The sequence below is a fragment of the Hydractinia symbiolongicarpus genome, chromosome 4 (assembly GCF_029227915.1).
Source record: "Hydractinia symbiolongicarpus strain clone_291-10 chromosome 4, HSymV2.1, whole genome shotgun sequence".
In the NCBI taxonomy this organism is placed as follows: domain Eukaryota; kingdom Metazoa; phylum Cnidaria; class Hydrozoa; order Anthoathecata; family Hydractiniidae; genus Hydractinia; species Hydractinia symbiolongicarpus.
Window position 1 is genome coordinate 9,177,951 of NC_079878.1, and position 20,848 is coordinate 9,198,798.

Genomic DNA, 20,848 nt, shown 5'->3' on the forward strand with positions numbered 1-20,848 from the left:
TCACTAAAAACATTTTAAGCAAAAAACAATGGATTTAACTTTAATTTAACAATTGCATAACTGTACAAAAATTGTTCTAAACTGTTCTTTTTAATTCACATCAATCTCTGTAATAATATTCAGACTATATGTCTACTTCTAATGGAGCCCAAAATAAAACGTTTGATATGCTAAATGGAAAATAAAGTTACCATGGGATCATGTCAGCATGTTAATACAGTTTGGGGTGAATACTGTAACCAAGATTAGTGAAATCATTTCATTGCACGCATCACTTTCATACAAATATATATCTTAACAACCTGGATTCGAATTAGCAGGTTACAATTCCTAATTTGTAAATCGAAATATCATCTTTGTAAATTATTCTACAAAAAAATGCCAAAATTGCAATTCCCATTTTTTTTATTAATTGATTGTATAACATCTATATTATAATACCCGCATACGTCTGTCCGTCTGTCTGTAACGCAAAATGGTAGCTTAGCTGCACAGTTAGCCAGACGCACGCAATGCGGTATAAAAAGGAAGGGGGAACCCGTGGATTTTTCCACGGGCTAACGACTAGTATTTCTATAATGGTTGATGTAGCAAAATAACTATTAACAAGGGATCAATGGAAAGTGGCCTACAGTGCTCTCGCACCACAGCTACAAAGAGATTTTCTTCTCTATAGTCAATAAATCTTCGCAAACTGACTGTATAACTTTAATACCAATCCTAACAGCCATTGTCAAAGTTAATTTCGTTTTCCAAACATACCCTGTTTTACATTTTCTGGCATATACACATATAGATTAATTACTGTCTGTGATGGCTTATTTCGAAAAGTCAATTTTTGATGAACCTTTTACAGGTAAAAACAAAAATATTTACTTCTCTAGACTTTTACCATGATAAACAAGAACAGGAAAAATAGAAATGTTTTCACAATGTGACAATATTGCATCCATGTATAAAAAAGCATTTTTCATCAGTAATGTAACACAACAATCTAAAACAGTTCTTGATAAACATTTCATCAATAACGCAACATCAGAAAATAAATATATTAAGGCAAAGAAAAATGTGTGAAGCTAAGTAGTAAGTCATATCTAGCTGTATTATATGCATATAAGGAATATTATAAATTGATTAAACTATTTTAGAGAGAAGGCCAACTTGGCAGTGACACTTACTGACAACACAAATGCAGTTGTAGGACATGCAGCATTTTACGATCAACCTAACTGGAATATTTCAAATGACAGGCATTGGATGTGTTGGCTAAAAGAGAATTTTAATATCACGACATGTGATGTATGTACAATATATTTTTAATCATTATTATTTACTTTATTATTATTTTTTGTTTCTAACATCAAAAAGGTCAGTAGAATTAGCCAGTTACTTTTATAAATATGGTGATGATGATAATTAAGTCCATGGCAAAATTAATTTACTCCGAATTGATAGATTTGAGATACTTAAGTTTTAAAACCATTTTAAGCACTGACAAGTGAACTTTAACAAGTTCAAAGTCTGTGGGTCTAATATAAAAAGACCGTAAATCATTAATTGTGAGTAGGGTCTCTGAGACTAAGCATTTATTTCAATAATTATTTGAACATGATTGTAGAAGTGCTCCAGATTTACAGGAAGAATAACGTTTTATATCTGAATATATTTCCTAGATTATTACCTGGTTAATGCTTGTGGAAAGAATGATTTCCAAAATACTAAAAAAAAAAATTCACAGATAAACTCTTTTACTTAGTCTGCAGAAAAACAAGTCTGTAGATACAGCTGCATTTGCAGTTGGAGCAAGTATACATATTTAGTGGTAATTTTAATTGGTAATAGAAAAAAATTGCACTTTAATGTGCACTTTAATTCCATGTATCAGCTCATCCATTTGAAAATAGTTGTCAAAACCTTCCAGCAGATAAAACTTTAGCGTCCACATCAAAATAAACAATAAGCCCATGATTATTCAGTGTGTATAAGCAAGTGTGATTGGTTCATTCTTGTCCTGGAGTCTTTGGTTAATTAGTCTGACAAAATTAAGATACGCATAGAATTGTGTGTTTATAGATTGCATTGGATTACAACAATGTCATTTTTGATTTATTATTTTTCTCAAGTCCTATTTTTGTTCATATTGCAATTCCACCTTTTCTTGAGTAATTGACCTTCAAATAAATAAAAATATGTATTTACTTATACTCCTTTTATGAAGTAGTTTGATCTATCATCTGTCTATAGAATGTATTTTTTAGCAAAAACGAGCTTTTTTTGCATACAATCTGGAATTTTTTTTAAAAATTTGATACAAACCTTGCAGAGAATATACTTAGTAACATTCATGGTTAAAATACAGCCAAAACCACAAAAAAGCTAAAAGTATGGTGACTTTTCAGCAAGAAAAAGGAGAAAACTGAGTATTTTTGCTGCTATTCAACTGATATATTATTGATATTATCAGCCTTATCAAGATGCATTTAAAGAAAATTTAATTATTTACTAGTAATTTAAGATACTGGTTACCAGTTTTATTGATGATTCTATTATTTTATATACTGGTATAAAATTGATACCTAAAAACCATGGCATAAATTTTGTTAAAATTTTATATGATTATATTTATTGACATACAAAACTTTGATAGGACCCTTAACCTTCTTAACTCCCCCAAAAGAGTGTCATGGTGCTCATTCAAGTATATTGTATTGTTGTAGCCTGTTAACAGTCTGTTTATGCATTACTATGTAAGCAAAGAAGAATATTCAGAAGGCGTCATAAACGAAATTATAAGGTAAAATATATTTATTGGATCATTTTTCATTCATTTTCTGATTTTTTGATTGATTTATTTTACGTTAATTACAAAACAGCTTTTTTCTTTGTGACATTAAATATATACTTATGGTGATTGTTTTTAACTAGTGTCACATGAAACAGGAATTAAAAAAATTAACCATTTTTATTATTTTTTTAGAACTATATTTTATGCTGTTCCTTTGTTGCATTTTGTGATTCTTATTGCGCCTGTTTCATTAAATATTGGTAAGTGTGTGCAATAAGAGTCTATGCAAACATATATTGGCAAGTTTTTGTTTGTTTTGCGATGATGTTTTTAAGAATGTGTTAGTAATTTAGGAATTACTTTAAAAGTAATACACATGTTTTTAAGCATACAGTTTACACAGAGGAAAATCAGTGGTAAACATGTTCTCACTCCCATGTTTGTAATACAGAAAATAAGACCATATATAGAATGTTTCAGCTTTGAATTCCATTTTTTATTAATAATATTAAAGTCAAGGTGAAAAGTCAATATCCTATCATTTATGTTCAGCACAAAAAAATTAATAATGAAATTCTGGTTATGCACTTGTGTGTGTTATCTGACAAATGCTGAAGAGCAGGCTATGTATTCCTTTGAAATATGGCAGATACATGAAAATAAAATCACCTTTATCCTTTAGACAAATCCATTTCAACTGTCTTTGAACCAATCGAGAGAACATCGGATTACAATGCAGACCACCAAGCATATGTATGTCACAGACATAACCATTGTCCTGTGTTACATATAAGGGAAGCTAGGTAAGTTGTCATTTCACTGCTTTCACATGTATGTTTAAGTTCCTAATTTTTTCAACATTTTGGTTCCAGAAGAATATTTATAAACATATTTTAAAAACGCTAATTATCAACTAGTTTCAAGTTTAGTCAAGTTCACCATTGTAAAAATCTTTGCTGGTAGATGTCCGTGTTTGATGACTGAGTTCTTGTTTAATTCTCCTTGAGAATTCACTTTCAATGAATGCTTTGCGAGCAGCATGCAGGACATTCAGATGATTCTCAATTAATTGACTGGGTGTAACTGTTTGAAGACCAGGAGGCATGGCTGTAAGCACAGATGGGAGATTTGGATTGCGTCCAAATATAAGCTGCTTGGGACTGAATCCATGGTTATTATGCAATGCATTCTTGGCACAAGTGGCCCATGTAAGTGCATTTTCAACAGAACAACTAGTGTTGTCGACAATTTTCAAAATCATATTTTCCAGTATGGCATTATGACGCTCACATACACCATTTGACCATTTAACCATGGAGCTTCTGCTGCTGTTATATAAACTCTTGTGTTTAACAGTTCTGCTACATCTCTTAAGAGCTCATCCCCTCCATTGTCTGAAAAAATTGAGTTTGGTGTTCCAGAAATAGCAGCCCAGTGTTTGAGAATTGCGTCGACGATAATTTCCTTATTCTTGGATTTGATAATTGTTGATGCACTGTATCTAGAGAACACATCAATCATATGAAGTATGGTTAACTTTTTATGATTAACTGTCAGGAATTTTAGGTCAATGGCAAGGCATCCATTGACATCTGAGGGCATTGGTAGTGAGACAATTAGCCTCGATTGAGCCTTTGTATATCTACTGCATGTGTCACAAGAGTTAGTAACATTGTCAATTTACAGAAATAATTCTTTATCTTCAACATTTGCATCTTGGAGAAAACTTTTCAGTTTGCTGCTGTCTATGGGATGTCCAAACTGCTTGTAAAGCTTTGTAGCTATTTTGCATTTTTCCTCAGGTGATTTTACAGTGAGATCGTTGACTTTGAATATAACTCCAATGGCATTCTCACCCTGAGATGTTTTGTTAATAGCAACATGTTGTAATATATAGTAATGGCTATTTGACGTGTGTTGTAAAGGAATGACTATTCCAAACATAGTGATTTAATCATTAACAAAGTCAAGTTGGCTATCAGCTGCTGTCAGACTCTGTTTTGATAACAAAAACAGTAATTCACAATCTACAACATCAATAAGAATATGGGCTTGCCTTCCAGCCATATTAACAAGGATATTAATTTGTTTAACAGAGGGGAAGCTTCCACCTGGCCCAAATTCAAAGGACTTGTTACTCTTACTTTCAGCTAAAGCTATCCCTTCTGGCAAAGTGTATATGTAACAGTCAAGCTAATTTTTACCACAAACTGTTGATCAACATCCTTAGTCTATTAAAGAACATTTCAAAGACTTTGCTTCCTTTATTCATGAAATACATTATAGATTTGCAATGGTGACATTGCAATGGATGACCGTCAGGACCATTAGAATTGTACTGGCTTCTTCTAGCACTGAAATATTTACCACCTCCGCCACGTCCACAAGTGTTCCAATTGTTAAAACGTCGTCTGTCAAATTTTTGACCATATAATACTTTGTGCCCAACACCAATATCAATACTGTCTGTGCTACTTTCACTTTGAGTATATTGATCATAAATAGCATTTATCTGTTTTTTCATAGAGTCATATGTGAGGGAAGAACTGTAGCACGTGTTAGTTCACGTGTAGCTTTCAGTAAATCTCTATTTTTCAGTAGTTGATATGCAAGAACTGCAGTTCGTAACTCAATTTTGAAACTCTTAAGTTTTTGATTAAGCTGTTTAAATTCATTTACATAATCACCAATCAACATTGTCTTGGAACGGTGAAAATTCTCATATTTTTCATAAGCATTGAACATTGCTTGATCTGCAGTAATACCATAAAGTTTTTTTAATTTATTAACAAGTTTATTTAAACCATCGTATTCATTCAATTATTCTTTCGTTAAGGCTGAACATGCCTGGCATACTTTTGAATTTAAACTCAACTAAACAACTGGCCCTTGTTTCTTCTTTGGAAGTTCTGTAACTACTTCCCATAATTCCAGATCATGTACAAATGCATCAAAATCTCCAAAAAATTTTTTATGCCACTGTCAAAAACTTAGGTGTAATAACGATTTTTTATGCCACTGGAAACTTACGTATTTTCTTAAAAAAACCGTAAGAAGGCTTTCTAAGGAAGTTTAAACATTGTTGAAATTTGTTTAGAAACTGTCTAAAAGCATTTTTTTGCTTACAAAACCATCGAGAGGGTTTTTATGAAACTCGAATATTGCTGTATTCTGTTTTAAAACCATTAGAACGTTTTCTTACAAAAATTTAAAGGTGAATAATATGTTGTAACAATACTGCATACTAAAGATCTTCCACGCTGCTAGAAAAATAATGTTATAGCTCGATGCTATTATAATTGCATCATATTTTTCAAATTGAAGTGTATTGTTATTCAACTATATATACCTTCAATGCGATTGTTTTCTTTCTAGAATTGAAGATCATGATGACTTGATGCCAATTTTTGATAAACATAACAATCACCTAACAAAAATTTATGGTAAATTTTAACTGTGATTTATTCTCGATTTTATCATATTAACCGTGGTTTTATTTTGCAGTAATTCAGTATTATTAAATTTAAACTTATAAGTATACTGAAGAAAAATGATAAAAGCTTTAAAAAATTAGAATTTTTTAATTGTGGTCATGATTAATGCAAAGTTTTGCTATCTAGTTGTTTTGTTATTTTTTTTACATTTAGGAGAATATTTTCTTGCTGAATTAATCGAAGCCCAAGATAATGATAATAAATGCATTGTAGCGGATGTAAGTGTGTTTTTTTCTTCCTAAATTTGCTTGTCATTTACTTAGTGCTGTGAAATTTTAAAAATCGATGATGCTTCCAGAGAAGGAAGAATATTTTGAAGGTTGTTTCATTACTGTTTTGCTCTTAAATAGGTAAATGGGACTGCAGTGGGTTTTATGAGTGTATCAACAAACGTGAACACATCTATACTGAAAGAAAATTTCGAACTTGAAGTTTTTAATTACTTTTTGAAGAAAATTGAAAGGAAAAAAGAAGGTAATGTAACAAATCAAGAAGTTTTGTGATTTGTTTTATTATGGCTTTATTTTGCCACATGGTAAAAGATCTTCTTGATGCGCAAAAAATGTAAACATCGCACACCCAAAACCTTCTTTTGTTTCTATATTTCTAGGATTTTTAATATCCAACAGGTATTCGTTTTACTTTAAGCAGCTTGGAAAAAAAACTTAATAATATTACTTTTTTATTTTTCAATTATATGTTAATTTTTTGGGTGCAGTCAGTTAAAAAAATTGGTAATTTTGGTAATGCACTGTTATGTGTGTACGACCTTGAAATAATCTGCTTTGTATTTACTGCTCATTTTAGTCATACATGAAAAAAAAGAAGAGCCAAGCAGAACTAGGTAATTGGTAACTTGTTGGATCATATATTTCTGCATGTATATATGTCATCGTTCCAGATTATAACTTTTGTTTGTTACCTTTATTTCTTTAGTCTTACACCATCAAATCAAGAAGAAAGCTTGGACACAGAAACTTGTTAGCTACCTAATTTTCTTTTTCTTCTGTCTATGATATTATCGCATGTTCCTTTGTATGCTGCTATGAACAATGATTTTTTGCTTTCAGCTCATGAATTAACCACACCAACACCAACAAAGTGAGTTTTTGAGAAATCTCTTTTAAATCTCTTACTGTTTAGGTAGATCGATAAACCCTGAGCTTTTCCAAGCTTCTAAAATAATATCATACACAATTTTGTTAAGTACCTTTCGTTTTGTTTTGAAATCTTACCTAGTGATTCAAAGTGGAGACTTTTTTGAGGAATTAAATACTAAATGGTACTTTCCTATATGCCAACCTGCGTTTTATGCTTATGCTGCATAAATTATGATGTCATATTTAACATTTTCTGTCATCAGTAATTTTAGACTTGTTAGGAGGTGCGCATTCACCACAAAATTAAGAGGCCTGAAATGAGCAAACAAGTGTCACTGACTTAGCAAGACTTATTGCCTCCTATCTAGGGGTAGTGTGGCCATTGAGTTATATTTTATATTTTAGACTTTTATATTAGTATTATAGTAAAAAGTATTTCCTGTTTAATATATATATATATATATTGAAACATATCTTGAATTTGCTTCAAATCACGCATGTCGAGAATTTAGTTGTTTTTTTTCCTCATTACTTTCTTCTGGAATAATAATAAATTTTCCAAGTCCTAGAACTTGTTTCCTTTTTACTTTTGCGTTTTGCAGAAAAAAATGTCATAAGTTTTTTTTATTCCTTGGCTTCCATTAGTAATTTGTACCACATCAAAATATGATTGTTGATAACACTTTTTCTTTAAATTTAATCCTTGTCTGAATTATAACATTTTTAAAATTATCTGACCATATTTCATGTCATTTTGTGAAAAATAATACCCACAAAATTTTTGCAAACAATTCCTAAACATTAATACCTGCTTTGTCCTGCAATAGTTAGTACCATTATGAAAAAATGGACCAAAATAAAGCTGATTTAGAGCAAGAGTAACAAAGTTATGTCCATTTGATGCTTTGAAAAAAGTTTCAACATCTAAGCAACATCAGTAACAAGGAAGAACAGTCCTCAAAAGTGGATAAATTGTTTAGTGCCATGATAAAATCATAGAAATATATTATATTTTTTTACAGTAGTATGCTGTGTATAACGTTTGTGTTCTTGTTTTTTGATACAGTACTTGTTAGTAATGTTTTCATGGTTTAATTTAAGTACTCTTATTATAGTCGACTTCGATCCCCAATGTCAAGAAATAGAGGTAAGTAAATGTTTTATATTTTCCAACCCTCTCTTCCATTAGCTTATTTCATCAATTTTGTGTTGTGATGCAAATATGTTAATATGTAAAATATGTTAATATGTATAATGTAATTGAATCATAACTTTGTAATATGTATTAGCTTCACCTATTAAATCTGCAAGAAGTGTAAAGTTAAGTTCATCGCATTTAGAAGAGAGGTTAGTTATTCACACCTTGTGGCATTTTAACAAGTTATGCTGTTGAATACTTACTTTATTTACCTTTATTTTAGACCTTCTTTTAGCAAGAAGAAGGAAAAGGAACCTGAGGTAATTGTTTGTCTCAATTATTTTATTAATAAACGTATTTTGTGTGTTCAAAATGACTTTGCACAGCTTCATTCCAGATCGCTAGCAAAGTAGATCATTTACTGACTGGTTAATCCACGGATTTTTTTCATTGATTAACTAGTTGTCATACATTGACTGTTATAACACATTGACTAGTGGAGGATTTTTCAATAGTTTTGCTTTTACAAATAGAAGGATGCATTTATTTGATAAACCTATACTGTAAATGATTGATTAAGCCCCCGGGGGCTTATTTGTCAAAATGGGGGAGGCAGCTTATTCTGGAGGGGGGTTAAATGGGAGCTGGGCTTATAAAATTATGCAAAAATCTAGTGTGCTAAAAGATAAAAACAACGATTTTAACACAACATATTTTTCTGAAAGTATAATAAAAACAAACAGTAATCGATCTCAATATCACTATCGCCTTCTTCGTCCTCGTCTACGATCGTGTCTAAGGGAGCCGCATCAATCATTTCTTCAGCATCTTGGATAAATGGGTTGTCTTTTGTCTCGTTTACCAGTTGTATTTGTTCATTGAGCATTGCAAGACCATCCTGACAGGGTTGATGCTCTTTGAAACAATGGATCTCTTTATCCTCGCTCCCATCAATAGCCAGTGTTAAGGCACACGCTTTGACATATTAATTCAGCTGGCAGCTCCTTCCAAGAAACAAGAATCCAGTTTACAATTGTGCTGCGAGGCGGAGGTTTCATATTCCTGCCATCTGTTACTTGATGAATTCTGACGGTTTCAAGCCATTCATCGTATTTCTCTATGCAATATGCTTTAAACAGCTTGTTCGAACTAACATCCGGCGCCTGAATATATTTAGTCCAGCCTCCAGGGACCAAAACGGTTTCAATCTGTTTAGCTTCAAGAGATGCTCCGACAACTGGCATTAAATGACACTCATATGTATTCCAAGCTAACAATCTGTGTTTAAAGTTAAATTGTCTGAGAACAGTATTCGTCCAACTAACTGTTAGATCCGTATTCATCCATCCGTTTGTCGAGGAAGCTATTATGCACCTATTTCCATACTCTTTCTTCATTTTTTCAACATCACGCTTTCCTCCCTTGTATACAATGAAGGGCTTCAGTTTTGTTCCATCGCCTTTTGCAGTCAGTCCAACGCTCACGCAATTTTTCATGTCCAGTTGTCTTCATACTAACAGTTTTTGTCCCAACAACATCTACTGTTGTATTTGAAACCATATCCGCCCAAATAAAGTGTCTCATCAAATGCTATAATATCGGCTGGTTGGTATGAAAATTTCAATCGTAATCTTCGAACACGTAATATGTACGAGACGATTTTAGCTACTAAAAGATCAGGATCTTTCTGTGCTATGGAGGTTTTCTTCTTAACGATAAGTTATTTCGTTTCATAAATTTAAAAAGCCAACATTTGTTGTTTCAAATTTTTCGTCATACCTATCTGGATCTGTACGTTTTTTATCTCCATAGACAATAATTGTTTACTTCCTGATAAGTTTCCTTGACACAGAACATCTTCGTACAACTTCGTACAATCCATTCTAATACTTTTTCCTCCATCTGTCAGCCCCTTGTGAACGTTTTCTTTTCTTGTTACTAACTGACTTTGAAAGTTCTTATAAGTCATCTTTTTTTTCTTCCAATCACGAATACAATGGCAGTGAACTTTATATTTCACAACAGCAGCCCCAATTGATTTGTTTTCCGCAAATTCAACAACTTCAAGTTTAAACTTAATGGTATGAGAACTTATTTTCTCTCCTTTGTGAGAAGTTGTTGCTGTCTCTTCTAGTTCCATTTTCGCAATGAAAATAAAAAAATAAAGACGCTTGGGCACCAAATATTGGACAAAAATTAATATGCAAAACAGACACCCGGGAGGTCGGACTTGTTGTTCCAGCAAAGTATGTTGCTTTAACAGGGAGCAAGATTTTCGGAATTATATTGTTCGACAAATTGAAAGAAAAAAAAGAAAAACACCCTACTTTTGAATTGGATATTATAACCGCGAGTGTTATTAATACCTCAACCTGCGAAATAAATACCATTTAATCAATTGTTTATAGTAGTATTTTCTCAGTCCCTATCAACTATATTAAAATTACTGTTAATTCGAATAAGCCCATGGGGTCTTATTCGGGAAGTGGGGGGCTTATTTGTCAAAATGAGTTTTGGGGAGGGGGCTTATTCGGGAGGGGGGGGTATTCGGGAGGGGGGTTATTTGGAAGTGGGGGCTTAATCGATCATTTACGGTATGTTAATAATGATCTCTTGTTATTTTAGGTTCAAAACATTACTGAAGTATTTGATGTGGAGAGTGTATTTTGTATACAGCTCTACTGTATTGATGAAAAATATGAAGCAAGGTCAAATTTCAATTTTTACCAACATTTTTTACCTTAATGTTATGTTGCCAGAATTAGTATAAGTCCCTGCTAAATTTAAAATAAAGGTCTCTCATTCTGGTTTATCACTAGTCATATATATAAATCATGTTGACTATATTAGGGGGAAATGATAGAATTGAATTGCAGAGTAATTCATATAATTCTGAATTTTGCCTTTAATGTTTTGCAAATAAAAATATTTGATGATAATAACTTATTATCATCAAATATTTTAAAGGGGAAGTTAAGCCAAAAGTTATTTTTGATGTTTAATTCAACTAGTCTGTATAATTAAGAAACACCAGTTATATCCGTCCTTTTCTAGGTTATTTGATTTGAAATTATAATTTAACTACATTAGCTTCACAAATTTTAAAAATTTTAGTGACCACTTTTCATTTCAAATTAATGTATTGACGTCTTGAGTTCAAGTGTCTTAATAATATTGAAGACAACGTTTTACTTATTCTTAATGAAAAGAGTACATCATCCACATTGCCATTTACAAGTACACAGACTTTGCATATTAATATATAGGACTCTTTCTAATTTAAATATTACCAGCATACCTGTATACCCATTTATATTTATCCACCAATATTCCCATACATATCAAGTCATTCTTGTCCTGTTATCAAGTGCATTCTAAATGCAGTCTTTTATACAGTGGCGTTATAATAGTGTCAAAAATATCATATGTGACTTTATAATAATTCCTTTCTCTTTGTATAACTATTTTTTTTGGTTTGTGTTTATAGGTCTATTGATTTCTTACCTGTCATATTTGATCTCTTTAAAGTAAGTCTTAAATAACGTTTTTTTATACTTGAAGCATGATGTGGTCATTGGATAATCAGGCAAACTTGATACATAATTATGTAAAATAGACTGATTTGTAAATTGTTCTTATTTTGTCTTTTCTTAATCATAACACAAGAAAATTTGCAAATTTCTGTGCCTTTGTAATGGCTGCAAAATTAACTTTGTATTAATTTGTTTTTAAAAATCGCAAATTGTACTTTTTCCCTTATTTAGGACTAAGTCTATCATTAGCACTTAGTGCTAGAATAATGTTGAATAATTACTAGAGAATAAAAAAAATAATTTTTACAGCTTTTCATTATCAAATATTTAATGCTGTTTTGGTTTTGGATAATTTACATGCTTTTCTTTTTTGTAGGACAAAGATTTTGCCATAATAACTGTACCTCATACAGTTCCAGAGTTTCCACTGATACAAGCCTTTCAGGTTTATCCTTTGCACTCATCTTAAAACTAACCACTAGTTGTAATTTATCCTTTGCACTCATCTTAAAACTAACCACTAGTTGTAATGCTAAGTCTGTGAATCATGTTGTACATTTTTCGAAAATTCTAGAACATTCGTTTGTTGTTTTGGAACATAACAACTTCTGAACTTTCCACATTTATAGCATAAGATAAAATTTATCAATATTGGTCATTTTTTTATATGTAACTTATAGTAACAATTATAATAAAGAAATCATGTCTTAGAATATAGTCTTTTAAACAAACAGTCCTTAAAAATTATGTATGTCATGTGTGAAGTTTGTACTAGTAATCTGTGTTATGTATAAGATACTTGTAAGGAAAATAGGGAAAATTCTGTCATTAAGGTGTCCAGAATTAGAAGGAATATATTGACTAAGTTATCCCACAGATGATGATCAATGTTATTAATCTATTATTGTTTTTATTCTTAGCGAGTTTCACCAAAATCAAATAGTGTGTTACCGCAAGAGCTATATATCTTCAATAGAAATGGATTGCGACGGTATGTAGTTTTTTTGTTTACAACATTAACAAAAAAGTCAACAGTTGTTTCTTGCACACATTGAACTTTAGATCATTTCAAGTACGTACTTGCCGAACTGGGGACTTTAACAGCATTAAAAGTTTAACTGAGACAATATGTGGACATGCTGATATTTTGAAGTGAGTAAAGGTGCTTCTTGTTATTCGTACGTACCTGTAATAATGCTGCTTAATGTTAGATAGCATATATGCAGCATATGCAATCGTGGTTACATTTTCATATTATGATTTGTTTATGGCATGTTTGTTGTTTTTAGGGATGTAAAGCAATACAATGATTACCGAAGAGATGAGGTAGTTAAATTTCACCTATATTACTCTGTTCATTACTGTTAAGGAAGCTTACGGTTTGATGTTTTTATGATAGTATGTTGTTGCTGCTTTATCGAAATTATTTGGGTACCATGTCAAGTGTTCTCTAGATTTGCTTCTGGTAAATTTGGTATAAATAAATTTTTAAAAAATGCAATATATCTGCACTGTTTTATTGTGTATTCAGCTTGTTAAAATCGAACTTTTAAATGTGGTTTCTGTGTTAGGATGGTGTAAGAATCTATGCTTATGTTGCTGAAGTCATTGGACAGATAGTTGGGGTCTGCATTTTTCGACAAGAGAAAGTAAGAAGGTGTTTCAAGTGCCAACGAGTATATGATTTTCTTCTGAAAGATTTTACTTAAGACATCCATTCCTGCGAAGGGGGTTTTAGCTCATTTAAAGATCCCATTCGAGCTATGAAAGTCATGCCAGTACAGCAATAGCTCAACTAGACAACCGCCTAAGATATCAATCCTATTCCCATGCTAAATGCTAAGCAGAAAGGATAGATTCACACTTTTATAGTCTCTGGTATGACGCGGCCGGGGTTTGAACCCAAGTCCTCTTGCACCGGAAGCAAACGCTCTACCAATAGGCTACCATTCTAATTCCTTATTATGTTAAATATGACTTTGAATTAAAGAGAAATCACTTGTTAACACAAAACACTAAAGCACCTACGACAATAATACAAGAGTTAATGTAGATATTTTTTATGTTTTAGGACATTGAGTATATTCTTTCACATTACAACATTGAAGATTTTGTTTACTATCGTCTCCATGAATCGAATGAGCATGTTCACTTGCATCACTTTGTTTTAAATCCAATATTTCAACATTTTTCTAAATACTTTTTAAAGGCATGTACATTTTGTTTTATGTTTTATTGCATTTCAAAATAACTTTTCTTGCATACATTATTTGTGATCAACAATATTCTATCTAAAATTGATACTTGTAATCCAATAATGTTAGTTTGCTAGGGGTAACACTAAAAATTAGGGCTAAAAACATGTGCAATATTGAACAACATGAGGTGAAGTTACTCAATTTTTCAACTCAAAAGACAATACTGAATAAAGATACCAAAATAAGTAAATAAATAAATAAATAAATAAATAAATAAATAAATAAATAAATAAATAAATAAATAAATAAATAAATAAATAAATAAATAAATAAATAAATAAATAAATAAATAAATAAATAAATAAATAAATAAATAAATAAATAAATAAATAAATAAATATAAATAATAAAATAGTGAGCACAAATTGCACATTTTTTTGTTTTTAAAAATGGTTTAAAAAGGATTACAGGTTTGTTCGCAATTTTGAATTTGTGTCCCAACCTGCTAATTGAAATTCTTTAGTTATTTTTTTTCTTCTATTTGTTGTAATTTTCTTTATTTTTTTATCTTCAGGAGATTTTTTATCTTTCTAAAGCATCATGCATGTATTACCCGCTTTATACACAAAGCAATGAGAAGAAGGTAGAAATGCACCGTTTTAGTTAATCTCTGTTCGTGCTTTTACATTCCTTGACGCATTTTGTGAGTAGTCTTTTAATAAACACAGAAAGATTTGTGTATTGAAATAATTTATAGATTCTAGAGCTTGTTTTTTGATCTCACCTTCTCTCCAAATATATATAAAATTTGAGCTTACAACATTTGTCATTTGACAAAACAGAACAAAATTTAAGTTGTTAGATTTGTGTTGTAATTTTGAAGTTACAGTCAATTTCTTCAATTTGAATCCGGATTTAAACTTTTATAACTAGACTAGGTTACCAAAACCACGCTCTTAGTTCAAACCCTCTGTAATTCTGCGAGCCAGCAGCATAATTTCGTGCAATTCTTATTAGCATGTTCTTTCATTTGGCTCTGAAGCTCTTTTGATTTTTTTACACTTTTTTTTCATCCCCTTTATTTGTCATAAATTGTGTGAAATACAACCGTGTCAAGCCTTAACATTGGTGTAATTCTTTATACAATCATTTAAAAATAGCATTAGAAGCCAGAATAGCATTTGGCCTCTTTTTAAAAAAATGAATATAGGCTCTTTATAAAGCCGAAATATTGTTGTAGATTATTATAAAATAGTTGAAATGCAATCATGCATTTCAACTATTTTATAATAATCGAACAACGATTACTTACTAAATATAAAGAATGGTTCTTACTTGTACCTGTTACCTTGTGCTTCTTTAATTTTACACATTGGTTGACTATTCAGATAATATACATATAGTCTTGAACACTCATCATATGTTTTAGAATACGAAGCCACATAGTTTGATAACTTGCCTAAATGACATGGTACCAGTAAGGTAAATTTAAACTTATTAACTAACTGTTTCCTGATTTTAATACATCCAACTGATCAATATTCCAATGAGACAACTGTTAGATTTTTCCTTCTTTAGGCCTTTATATAATTAAATAAGTGTGTAATGAATGTAGTAATTCAAACTTTTTTGTTACAATGTTTTTTTATTGTTCTGTTGTACTGAATTTACCAAATATCTTATATAATATATTTTTATGTAATTTTAGTGCACGACGTCAAATAATCTATCCCGTGGAAGATTTAATGGGGAACTCACCTGTAGAACAAGTTCTGTATAATAAGGTAAGGATTAGTTATGAGCCATGTGGAATAATCCACCGTATGCAAAACATTGTTTCTGGAGACACATGTATGTTTTGATGCAATCACTGGTCTTGTCATACTCATGGAAAAATAAGACGTTTGTCAAAACGACTTTTAGGCAATGTGACTATTTTGCGTTCCAGGTAGAGCTTTGGCTCGTGTACCCGAAGCATATGTAGATTAATCATTGTAATTGCTATATTTAATTTTTAGGAGCCATACGCTTTGTATCACATGAACAGAAAACTCACATTAGAACCAAAAGTAATATTTTATTGTTAATATTTACTTCAGCTAACCATAAATACAGAACCTTAAATTAGGAAAATGTTAATAGGTGTATAGTATTAATAATGAAATTTCTTATGAGAAAATACTAATTTTACGTGAAGCGATTCTCTTAACCAACCGATGCTTTTTAAGGTGGTTGTGAACATTCGAATTGTGGTTGTTGGTGCGTCAGATACTGCTTTATCAGCATTGCAAACACTAGTTTTCTGGTAAGGATGTCAGACAATTAGATATATATTTTCCAATACGTATTGGAAACGGGCAAGCACCTGCATCTATCACTGTTTATGTAACAACATAGGTACATCGTCATATTTATATATCAAAATGAAAATTTATAGCCCACATTTGAATTTCAACAACTTGATTTTGATATCCGAAACAGAAGCATTTGAAATCGATGGTGCGTTTGATAATCTGAGAAATGCATTTATACCTCAAAGGTAAGAAATAAACACAAAAATCTATGTGTAACATACACTTTAATTGTTTACCATGCACTTTAATTTGTGAAATAAATGTTTGATCTATCTGACATAACAAGCATTCTTTCGTTGGCGTTTTCTTGTTTATCTAGTTGTTTTCAGGCATGGACATTAAATATAAAAAATTGAATGTTTTTTGTCTTGGAGATCATAAAAAGTTTCTTAAAATCCCACAAGCTGTTCCAAGATTAGGAAGCAACAATTCTGTTTGTAAGATATTACTCTGCTTTTTTTTCTTAGTTTTGATTTCAACAGCAAACAGAAGGCCTTGAAATCTCTTAAGACTTGGGTGAATTTTGTGAAAGGGAAATTAACAAGAATTGACAGGTATGATGTGTTATTGTTTTTGAAAGAAAAAACTAATATAATTATTATCTTATAAAGTTATTGCCTAAAGTAAACGACATGTTTCAAGTGAAAACTACTCTGTTGTACTTTTTGCTCAACTTTTGTTTTAATCTAGCTAAAACTCATTATTTCAATTTAGAAAAAACAAATGTCTTACAATAGATGGTTCACATAAAGTTCCCTATGACCAGCTTCTGTTGTGTACGGGTGAACAATACCATGCAACAATACCTACAGGTGCAGATGTTGAACAGCTAGTCACAACTAGTGAAGCTGTACAAATAAAACGACGTCAGGTGAGCTAGTCATGTTTTATTCCAAAAACAAACCAGGATTTCTTTGATTAATACCTGACATGTGCAAGAGTAATCGTTTAAAATGAAAACACCGAGGTGATAACTGTGAATATACGTTTCACAAGGCTTTAAAGGGACCTAACACAAAAAATTATTCTAATGTTTGATTAATAAGCAACTCTTAGAAAATTAAAATAATCAAGACACCAGCCACTATGCAGTTTTTAAATGCACATGCTGACTAACTTATCACATTATCGATAACGTTGTCGTATGGTCAAATTAACATGCTTTCAAGATTTTCCAAACCTAAATATCGTAAGAAAAAAAAGAGATTTTTTAAAAAAAAAATCAAAAAACTGAAGGAGCGACTTTTATCCTGTGTGACAGGGTTTCTTTCAAAGAAAGTTTGACACCTATTTTTTTAAGCTGATATATTTTGTAAGCTGATAATTGTCACCCCGTGTGTAAGCAAACCATGAAGTTTACTGTGTTAGTTACTTGAATGTTTTTTATTATTATTATTATTATTATTATTATTATTATTATTATTATTATTATTATTATTATTATTATTATTATTATTATTATTATTATTATTATTATTATATAGCGTATGAAATTATAATGGTCCGTGATTCTATGTGCGATTATCTTACACCCTAAACACATTAAATACTTTACATGTTCCAATTTTTTAAAAAAGAACCATTTTTAAGGAACTTGGTGTTCTTTAACAACTTATTAAAACATTGTTATAAAAGCGGAATGTATTGTTCTATTGTTACTCACAAGACAAGAACGTGTCGTTCCCATAGGGAATTTGATGGAATTTATGTGACGGTATATATCGTTCCACTCTATTTGTTCCGTTGAATTCTTTTATATATCATAACGATAATATATGCGAAATGATTATCTTGAGGAATAGTTATTTAATTATGAATACTCTGCAGTCTAATTTATATTGTGCCACTTGAAATAATTCCGTTTTCGCTGCTACCTTAACTCTGCTATGGAGAGCGTCCTTCATTATAAAAAGGAATTGTTTTAATGAGAAGTTTCTCAACTAATACTTTGTATACGAAGTAAAGTATAAGGTAAGTTGTTCAAACTTTAAATTTATAGTTAATAGGATTCTTTTTTTATTCAAATGAATTCTTTTTTTTATCCTACTTTCTATGCTTTGTTAAAAACTAATATTGTTATAAACTTTCTATAAATTTTGTTTCTAGAGAACTTTAAAGAAATCGGACTGACAAAACGAGTCTTGCAAAAGCCTGCGTGGAAAGAGGCATTGGGAGCCTCAATGAGATCGAAAAGGCTTAAGTTAATGCCTGATAAAGATAACCGCTTTTGTTGTCCTGTGGCTGATTGTGACAGCGAGTCGTATGGAAGTAAAAGAGGGTGTAGAAAACATGTCTATAACCGTCATGGATGGTTTTATTATTTCGATAAAAGACCGAATATCGACGAAGTACTTCCCCACTTCAGTACGAGAAATCGCATAAAAGATCCCCAAAGAAAGCGCGCCTCCACATTTTCAATGCCGTCTTTTGCTAAAACATGTAATTTGGCAGTTGCATTTAGGACATGGTTAAAAAGTCCAGGTGGTGGTGGTAAAGATCATTCTCAGGCCGATCAAATAACTTGTAAAGTTTTAAAGTATGCCAAATATTGCTGCGAGGATTCTCCTTCGGTATGGGAAGTACCATTCCCTGTTATCGACTACTGTGTTGGCTCTATTAATATGCTTTCTGATTTCGTAGATTTTTTGAGAGACCAATGGAAGGTTGGCTTCTCAGGAATAATTGGCTACATGAATGCTATTGGGCACATGCTTGATTACAGACGAAGCACAGGTACGACTGAAAAAAATTTGTCGGTATTTGTTGCTGCAGAGATTTATTTGCACCGTGTTAAGAAATTCCTCCTTCGTAAAATGAAAGCTGAATGGAAGTGTATCTTAAGTGTTGAATATCTAAACAGTATAGACTGTTGGGCGACACTATATGATTTACAAAAGGTGATACCATACCATAGTGAAAAATATAAACAAATTGTGTTAAATGCTAAAAACGCAAGTGCATGTGTCGCAGCACACGATTTATCATTTTCGACTTCCTTCATAGTAGCTGTATTATTTTTAATGGTGAAGGCTTCAAGACCCATGACGTATCAAACTCTTACAGTAACAATGATTAAAGGCGTGAAAGAGGATGGTTTTATAGATCAGAATGTCTTTAAAACTGCGGAGAAATACGGATTTGACTCTCTTTATTTTTCCATAGATGTACTCACACTAATAAACGAATACATTGACAATGTACGACGAAGATTGAACCCCACCAACGATTATCTACTAGTGTGTCGAAATGGTAAGCAGTTGACGCGTATTTCGGACGTATTCGGTAGAATTGTTTATCAAGCAATTGGTAAGTATATAAATCCTACACGATATAGGCAAATCATCGAAACCGAAAGTGTTGCACACTTAGAAACAAAAGAACAAGCAATTCTTTCTCAAGATCAAAAACACACGTCGCAGGTAGCTAAAGTTCATTACCAGAAGACTGAATCGCGCAATATAGCTGCAAAAGCCAGGTTATGTATGGATAAATTACGAGATCAAACAACGTGTACTTTAACTGTAAGCGAAATCAATAGTAACACCAAAAATGTGAAAACGTCTGGAAGTACTTTGGAACACGAAACACCTGTTCAAACGAGACAGAAAAAAGTTAGTTTTAGTGCCATGGAGGACAAGTTTTTACAAGCTGGGCTACAAAAATATGGCAATGCAAAATGGACTTCCATTCTCGCAGATCCTAACTACTCCTTTCATTGTAGCCGTAAAGCTAGTACATTGGCGGTTAGAGCGAAGACAAAACAATTTATATAAGTTTAAATTGTATTTATAATAAAAATAACTTTGTAAATTTACAAAGATTTTTGAAAACCAGAATATTTAAATAGTCTTTTAACTTTGTTACAGTCAAAACCGGCGTACACATAAAGGCTTTTTTTCCTCTTACGATTTGGCCAATAATCTGGTGTATTAAGTACCCTCGTGTGTGAAGGCGGTTCGCAAAAACTTGGTTCTCCCTTCAAAGCCGCTATCGGTATAGTTAGGAAAACTTCATCATCTGATAGGCAAACAATATTTTTTTCCACGGAAATTGCCAGCGTTGAACAGGAATGTGAGAACGGTAAAACCTCCTTAGATGCTGAGCATTCGTTATCCGAAACGTTTACCACAACTGCCTCTTCATTCACCATTTTAGCGTACACATAAGCGTCCACACAATTTAGGTGAAACTTACACGCTGTAAGCCTTTAAGTATGCAAATAATGGCGCAAATGCGACATTCATTA

General features: G+C 31.6%; 2 protein-coding genes across 2 annotated transcripts in view; both read left to right on the forward strand.

Annotated features, from left to right (window-relative positions):
• LOC130641117 (cilia- and flagella-associated protein 61-like) overlaps positions 1-20,848 on the forward strand; it is a 50,895-nt gene that overhangs the window by 4,933 nt on the left and 25,114 nt on the right. Inside the window, exons 2-30 of the mRNA XM_057447782.1 lie at positions 1,149-1,299; positions 2,718-2,794; positions 2,978-3,045; positions 3,468-3,588; positions 6,161-6,228; positions 6,433-6,497; positions 6,630-6,753; positions 7,087-7,123; positions 7,216-7,259; positions 7,350-7,380; positions 8,495-8,526; positions 8,669-8,726; positions 8,801-8,837; positions 11,143-11,225; positions 12,005-12,044; positions 12,427-12,495; positions 12,971-13,041; positions 13,113-13,202; positions 13,340-13,376; positions 13,622-13,699; positions 14,122-14,259; positions 14,823-14,891; positions 15,678-15,730; positions 15,957-16,032; positions 16,267-16,317; positions 16,477-16,553; positions 16,686-16,787; positions 17,070-17,156; positions 17,317-17,473. Coding sequence (XP_057303765.1) covers positions 1,149-1,299; positions 2,718-2,794; positions 2,978-3,045; positions 3,468-3,588; positions 6,161-6,228; positions 6,433-6,497; positions 6,630-6,753; positions 7,087-7,123; positions 7,216-7,259; positions 7,350-7,380; positions 8,495-8,526; positions 8,669-8,726; positions 8,801-8,837; positions 11,143-11,225; positions 12,005-12,044; positions 12,427-12,495; positions 12,971-13,041; positions 13,113-13,202; positions 13,340-13,376; positions 13,622-13,699; positions 14,122-14,259; positions 14,823-14,891; positions 15,678-15,730; positions 15,957-16,032; positions 16,267-16,317; positions 16,477-16,553; positions 16,686-16,787; positions 17,070-17,156; positions 17,317-17,473 — 2,191 coding nt within the window. The remainder of the gene's footprint in view (positions 1-1,148; positions 1,300-2,717; positions 2,795-2,977; positions 3,046-3,467; positions 3,589-6,160; positions 6,229-6,432; positions 6,498-6,629; positions 6,754-7,086; positions 7,124-7,215; positions 7,260-7,349; positions 7,381-8,494; positions 8,527-8,668; positions 8,727-8,800; positions 8,838-11,142; positions 11,226-12,004; positions 12,045-12,426; positions 12,496-12,970; positions 13,042-13,112; positions 13,203-13,339; positions 13,377-13,621; positions 13,700-14,121; positions 14,260-14,822; positions 14,892-15,677; positions 15,731-15,956; positions 16,033-16,266; positions 16,318-16,476; positions 16,554-16,685; positions 16,788-17,069; positions 17,157-17,316; positions 17,474-20,848) is intronic.
• LOC130641119 (uncharacterized) lies at positions 18,043-20,440 on the forward strand. Its single transcript, XM_057447784.1, has 2 exons — positions 18,043-19,335; positions 19,765-20,440. The coding sequence occupies exons 1-2, from the start codon at positions 18,783-18,785 to the stop codon at positions 20,373-20,375; spliced, it is 1,164 nt and encodes a 387-aa protein (XP_057303767.1). The 5' UTR covers positions 18,043-18,782; the 3' UTR covers positions 20,376-20,440.

Excerpts from the sequence above, each read along its gene's own strand:
- LOC130641119 (XM_057447784.1), top strand. The coding sequence starts at position 18,783 with ATGAGATCGAAAAGGCTTAAGTTAATGCCTGATAAAGATAACCGCTTT. Across the intron at positions 19,336-19,764 it reads TGATTACAGACGAAGCACAG|ATGTACTCACACTAATAAAC; the intron begins GTACGACTGAAA and ends ATTTTTCCATAG.